Source organism: Mytilus trossulus, chromosome 3 (genome assembly GCF_036588685.1).
Source record: "Mytilus trossulus isolate FHL-02 chromosome 3, PNRI_Mtr1.1.1.hap1, whole genome shotgun sequence".
Taxonomy (NCBI): domain Eukaryota; kingdom Metazoa; phylum Mollusca; class Bivalvia; order Mytilida; family Mytilidae; genus Mytilus; species Mytilus trossulus.
In genome coordinates, this window is record NC_086375.1 from 42,875,385 (window position 1) to 42,883,054 (window position 7,670).

General features: G+C 30.7%; 1 protein-coding gene across 1 annotated transcript; it reads left to right on the forward strand.

The window, feature by feature from the left end:
• Positions 1-280: 280 nt before the first annotated feature.
• LOC134710795 (collagen alpha-1(XII) chain-like) lies at positions 281-6,244 on the forward strand. The gene is made up of 4 exons (XM_063571194.1): positions 281-358; positions 1,707-2,267; positions 2,514-2,603; positions 6,105-6,244. Exons 1-4 carry the CDS (start codon positions 295-297, stop codon positions 6,242-6,244), a joined length of 855 nt encoding a protein of 284 aa, XP_063427264.1. The 5' UTR covers positions 281-294.
• Positions 6,245-7,670: the final 1,426 nt, after the last annotated feature.

Sequence of the window (7,670 nt, forward strand, 5' to 3'; positions counted from 1 at the left end):
TCGCTGTTTATCGAGGCAAAAATTTGAATACCAAAAAAACTAATACAACAGTAGATGAGCTTATTAAACCATTTCTTGTAAGTATATGAAGAGGCGGCAATGTACAGAAAGCATCTCTCCTTTAACAAAAAATTAAGAAAAATCATTTGAAAGTATTTTGTCATTTTTAAATTCGAATACACATTGAATCAGCAAGATTGTATTCTGCTTTTGACCTCAATACACTTATAATAAACACTGATTATTTCAAGAATAAGTAGGTCATTCTAGTTGAGATAAAAGTTACACTGTATAATGGCCGAAAAATTGTTTCTTTTGGGTTTCCTATTGTTTCTTTACTTTAGCTCTTGCACGTGTGGTGAGTACATTTTGAAATAGAGGATAAAGTATACACTTACAATTTTGAAAAAAGCAATAGTTTTCTCTTTAGATCTTGAGTTTCCTTTATTATTAATATGGACAGTCGTCGAATTAAATCATACCGAATTAATACAAACTATTTAATTTGTTTTAAGACATTCCACAGTTCCAGCTTTGGTTTGAGTTAAGCAATTTTCAAGTTAACCAAAAGGTTCAACTGTTGCCCAAAACCAAAGACTGACGGCAACAATTCAGTCTTAGGTAATCTTTAAACCGAGTTTGATCGATCCTTCAGTGTAGAAGTTTTGTCGTATTATTTTTTTGTACTTTTCACTCGTTTATCATCAATCACACAAGAAGCATGTGTATACAGTCATTTAAGAATCCAATACAGTAGAAGTTAATTCGTGAAACTTTCACAGAAAACAACATGTTTCTAGTCAAACCAATAGTAAGAACAAACACATACGGAGAGAGACGGTTTGATAGAGCGGCCGCCGTTTTATGGAATGAATTGCCGAAAGAATTGCAAAACACTGAATCTGTGAATGCTTTGAAGAAAAACATAAAAACTTATTTATTCAGACAGGCTTTTACACATAACTAATACTCGGACAGTTTTAGACTTTTATTCGATCTCAGTTTATATTTTTATGTATCATACTAACTTTTTATTGAATTTTTATTACCTTTACACTTTTAAATTTATTCATTTATTCATTTTTGAAAGACATTTATCATACCTACTTTTTCCTTTTTAATTCCTTTACTCTTTTAATTTTTAGACATAAAGCTATTAGTCATTTTTTTTTAAATTGAAGCAATCCTGTTGATTTGCTTGTAAATAATAATAATAATAATCTATATAATTAATAGTTATCAAAGGTACTAGGATTATAATGTTGTACGCCAGACGCGCGTTTCGTCTTCATAAGACTCACCAGTGAAGCTCATATCAAAATATTTATAAAGCCAAACAAGTACAAAGGTGAGGAGCATTGAGGATCGAAAACTCCAAAAAGTTTTGCCAAATACGGCTATTTCTACATCCCAATAATTGAAAGTAAAAAATCACAAAATGCCCTAATCAAATGGCAAAATCGGCAGCCCAAACACATCATTGAATGGAAAAACAGCTGTTATATTTTTGACTTGGTAAAGGCAATAATATAATGTATTGTATCAGTACGATAAAACCACAGTATCCAAAAAAAGAAAAACAAGTAGAAAGGAGCATTGTCAGAACTTTGTAAGAGAAGCATGCACTGTATGAAAATTAAAATTGTCAGGAATACATCGGTATATTATGAAAACTAACAAAATCACTTACCACTTGTACATTTCAGCGTGTCATGACAAAGTGGATTTGGCGTTTCTGGTAGATTCGTCAGGTTCTGTTGGATCTGCCAATTTCGTCAAAGTGAAGAATTTTGTTGCAAGTTCCCTAAATAGGTTTATCATAGGAAATAGAGATACACTCGCCAGTGTAGCAACATTTTCATCTACACCACATGAAGAGGTTAAGTTAAATTCTTTCCATGATAAGTTGTCATTGATAAATGCTATTAATGGAATAAGATATATCAGCGGTGGTACAAATACTGGCCAGGCTCTTAAATTTGTTGGCAGCAATATTTTTCAACCTTCCTCTGGAGATAGAATCGATGCCAGGAACGTACTTGTGGTTATCACAGATGGACGATCCAATAACCATCTAGCCACTATTGCAGAAGCCAATCATTTAAAGCACAACAATATACTGATCATAGCAGTTGGAATAGGCAGCGGTATTTCAAAATCTGAACTTGCAGCCATAGCGTCCCGCCCGTCACTAGTTCTACATGTTGAAGATTTCAACGCATTAAGTCATATTTACGATTCAATCCACTCGATTGCTTGCAGTTCTGGTAAGACTTCCTTAACTTATATAATCTTAAATCAGTAGTTCAAAGATAGAGTCAAACATATCGCAAAACAAATTTCTTTCGCTATTGTCGGTCATTTGAAATTATGTAATGAAATAATACTTACTTTACATTTATTTTTAAAAGTTTAGCGCAGTCGAGACGAGATTAAAAATGTAAGACACTCATTATTTTCTTGAAATACTTATTTATTTTCTCATAAACGATTTCTCTCCATTTGTTCTCAAGTAACCACCATACATCCTACGTTAAAAGTAACAACAACAACTACAGCTGTCCCAACTACAACAGATGCCCCAACAACTACAACAACAAAAAGTAAGTTGTAATTAGTAATAAACTGTTACATAACTATTACCATTTGCTGTTTCCGGAATTGGCTAAGTTATCGAGTCCTTTCAGTGTTGACATTAACTATGGTATGCATCCATAAACGTCCTTTTGATGAATAAATAAAGGCAACAGCAGTTTACCGGTGTTCAAAAATAAAAAAACCCTGTAAGAGAAAAAAAGTACGGGTTACAAACCAAAACCAAGGGAAACAAATCAACTATAAGTGGAACACAAAGGAACAACAGGAACACCCAAGTGCAAAGAAAAAAAACCAAACGCTAACACATATGAAAACACATGCAAGAGCATTAATAACATTAAAATACACACAAACCACAAATATTTAAAAAAAATACATGACCCGAGAACAGAGTTATTTTGTAGTGCATTTCTTTTAGATTCAATTAAAAAAAAATCGAACCTTCTCTTTCTCAAAAAGATTTTTACAGTGTAGTGTACTACTAGTGGGACAAATAATATCAAACTTATAGAAACTTCTACCAGCTCTAACTCAAAATTTGACAATTCTGTGTAAAGGGGTTCTAAAATTCAGTTTGACAGCATCAGACGTAATAAAATTTGACCCTTTTTCAACTAGACCAAATCACTACTTAAGGGGGTTCGCGGGTCTAAATCATTTATATAGGATTTCTCTATATTTTTCTATAAATGAACTTTATCTTATAGTTAATAGAAAAATAAAATAAAAAAGTGGGGTCACCGTTCATTTGCGCTCACAATCTGCCTTCGAAAGAAGCATACATTTTTGTAAAAGTGGGTTTTTTCTGTTGAAGTAATAGGAGAAATAAAGTTAATATCGAAATAAAAAAAGAAATTTATTACAGAAATCGCTCAAAATTTACAATAATTTAGTTTAAGTACAGCTTGTATGGAAATTATATTAAAAAATATAGGTCACCGATGAGTTGAAAAAGATATTTCAATTTTAAAGCCAAAAAATGGCATTTTTCCACCAAAGGGAGATAATTTGGAACTTTTTCAATGATGCATACATTTAAAAGTCATCTGGGGCCAACACGAATTGATTGTTTTGAATGAGTTTTGTACCATATGATAAAGTTATAACTACAAAAGGTAACACATATAAAATTTGTAATGAAAAACAAATGTTTAATTTTTTCTAAAATTTTGATGCCCTCGAGCCTCCTTAACATAAAGTTTAAGCACCTAAATATTTTTAACATGTAATTCCCCTACTTAATATTTCATGCATTAAATATCAAGAAATAAATAGGGAAAGTGTATCAAATTAAAAATCCAAGTTTTACACGGTTCACATTAGGGACTATAGACAACGAAATCCAAATGACGCTAACTGTGTCCTTTGACTACATGAATGTCGAATGTACATAATTCCGAGACACGCCGCAAAGCAATGCCAATTCAAATTAAGTAAATAGTTATCAAAAGTACCAGGATTATAATTTTATACACCAGACGCGCGTTTCGTCTACATAAGACTAATCAGTGACACTCAGATCAAAATAGTTAAAAGTATTAAGTATAACAGTAATAAGTAAAACAGTCATATTCGGGATTATGACAATGCTGGTATTGAAAGGCAGTATTATAATGTTTTGGACAACAAGCGGTCAGACATTACACATTATTCAACCGTAACCATAACAAAAACATCAAAAATAAATAATTGAATGTTGTATGTGCAAAATACCGAGACACGTCGTATAGCAATGTAATTCACTTTCGGTATAACAGTCATATTCGGGAATAGGAAAAATTCGGTATTAACAAATCCGGTAATAAATCTTATTCGGTAGGTCATATTCGTGAAAAAGGAATGGGATTGTAGTTTCGAGTCTTATGTATAAAACGGTATTCCATAATGGTCAACGAACCACTAACTGAGGTATTTCAAACATGATTTCTGCTTAGAAAGAACATATTACATTTGAATATTGAAAATTGAAAAATTCGTTTGTTTTACGTTCGCAATCGAGTATAAATTAGTTGACTGCAACACTCTACAGAATTGAAGGTTCCGGCATAGGTCAGTCTTTAGTAAACGAAAGTATTCGCGTCTGGTGTATTGAGATAAAGATCTGATAGGTTTTCACGAGATTTGATAAAAAAAAAAAAAAAATCACAATATAATACATGTTCTTGTACTATCACTTTTGTTATTTTCCTGTTCTGGTACTTAAAAATAATATTACTGGTATAATTATATGAAGATTGTTGAATTAGTTGCATGCTTTACATCTAGACTAGTTTTTGTGTTCCTCTGATTCTTGTCATATTATACAAACAGCACTGTCTTCGCAAACGTAAAACTCTGACTTGATGTTTAAGTTTAAGTCGTATAAAGGCACATTTACATTTTAAAAAGATAGAATATATCGAAACGTCAAAAAAGTTGTAACTTGAAATCAGTTGGACAATAAAAGTCCGAGATTTCCAGAAAAGGTGAAAGAATTCGGATATTTAAAAACTGCAAAACTTATCCTTATCAATTCGAAATCCAAACAGCACTGTCTTCGCAAACGTAAAACTCTGACTTGATGTTTAAGTTTAAGTCGTATAAAGGCACATTTACATTTTAAAAAGATAGAATATATCGAAACGTCAAAAACGTTGTAACTTGAAATCAGTTGGACAATAAAAGTCCGAGATTTCCAGAAAAGGTGAAAGAATTCGGATATTTAAAAACTGCAAAACTTATCCTTATCAATTCGAAATCTTATAAATCTATTTAACAGAAAAAAATACCTATATAGTGCATTTTCTACCTCAGCAATAGATTACCTTCGCTGTATTTGGCAAAACTTTTAGGAGTATTTTTTGTATAGACGGAACGCGCGTCTGGTGCAAGTATAAAATTTAAATCCTAGAACCTATGATAAGTTTATATGCCACATAGTCTCTCTATATTTAAGCAACTAAAGAAATGCGAAATTGATTTGAATGTTAAAATTTAGAATAGAAATGGTGGAATTTGTCAAAGAGACAACAACCCGACCAAATAAAAAAACAACAGCAGAAGGTCACCAACAGGTCTTCAATGTAACTTATAAATGAAAATGTATCAATAATAAAAAACATATCAATGTTACGGTCATGTAGCTGTATCATCATTACAGATACTGGTTGAATATTTTTTTATTTGACTTATCTTTAAGTACGTAGAGAAACATATTTTATAAACAGATTAGTTCCATATATTTATCATTTGAAAAAAGTAAAAACTAGTTCAAAAAGCGTTATATAAAACAACAATCCATCTTTTTATATAATAATGACGTTATACCAATTGAAAAATACAATTGATATGTTTCGTGTTTTTGTATTGATAATCTTATATCATTTATAAAATGACTTCCCAATAAGAACAGATTACATGTAAAACAAGCCAATCAAATCACACACTTAAATTAAATATGGTTTCCAAGAACAATGATTTGTTTAGTTTTGTTTTTGCTTTAAATATATTTGTTTTAATGTTTATAGATTCCTGTGTTGACGTTATACCAAACTGTGACAAATATGGCCCAACAGTATGTATAGGAACTTACAAGCCATGGGCATCCAGAAACTGTGCATATTACTGCAAATTATGTAACGGTACAGTAAACGGTTATGTTTTCTGATATATTTTCAAACATAAACATTTATAATATTTGGAAATAGCCATTAAACAATGTTCAACCCACCCTTTTTCTTTTAATGTTCTGTACCAAGTCAGGAATACAGCATTTATTATCAAATAGGTCGTTTCTATGTATGTTGGCGTTTGTTTTTGTTGCACTTTGATTACTGTTCCTGTTGTTACTTTGTTCTCAAAATATAGTGGATGTGTTTCCTCAGTTTTAGTTTGTATTTAGATTTTTTTTTCTCTCAATCAAGAGGGTCGAAAGATACCAAAGGGACAGTCAAACTCATAAATCTAAATCAAACTGACAACGCAATGGCTAAAAAAGAAAAAAGACAAACAGAAAAACAATAGTACACATGACACAACATAGAAACTAAAGAATAAACAACACGAACCCCAATTTCTGAATCAATTTATGCATTTTGATTACCGTTTACTACTGCTTTCTTTATAGTATAAAATTGATAAATAAGCAAAAAGTTTAAATATCAAATAATAATATGCATCTTCCAAGTAAGCTTCTGTTGAGATTAAGAAATCCTGTATTGCAAGTAATACAGTCATAAAATTAAGATCGAATGCATTTTGTCTAGCAAAAAATTCGTAAAAGAAGGGATAGCAAGACTTGTGTCTTGTACAAAATGCAATGACCGAAATGAGAAGGGTTGAACTGTACAAGTTTCAGCAGCAGAGTTTGTAGATCTGTCGTATCGCCCGACATACCTTTCAATTCTTTTATTAAAATGAAAACTGACAATATACAAATTAAAGCAGCCTAGTCAACAAAATATTCTTTTATTTGTGTATGATTTTTTTTATAATAAATACTTATTGTATTATTTCTTAAACACATTAAGCAATTTACAATTTAGTCAAATTATGTTTGAATTAAACATTGATTTTATTTTTAAATATGTTATATTTACAGCGCTATTCGCAGTAGTTCCAGTTGTTGGAAAGTAGAAAAATACCAATTCTACATACAAAACAACGTGTGGATAAAATTGAAAATATATATAATTTATCAATATATTTGTTGTTATCATTGTTGAAGCTTCAAATATAAAATAGCCTTTATTTAAATGTTTGAAGACAATTCAAGCAAAACATAGATTCACATGTTCTGGCAGAAGTAAAATTTGAATATACAGATGATTTTGAAAAATAGATCACAAACTCCTACTGGATTGTGAAAAGAGGGCGACAAAAGTGAATAATGTTTCTTACATAATTATATATTATCAAATAAATTTCCGGGATTCCTATAACTATACTTAAATGAGTGAATGTTTTCACTAAAGGAAAATCAATCTCCACTGAATCGATTACTGAAGAATATAATACACAACAATGGCTTTTACTTCTACTTTGAAAATTATCAAAATATAAAAAAGAAGATTTGGTATGATTGCCAATGAGAC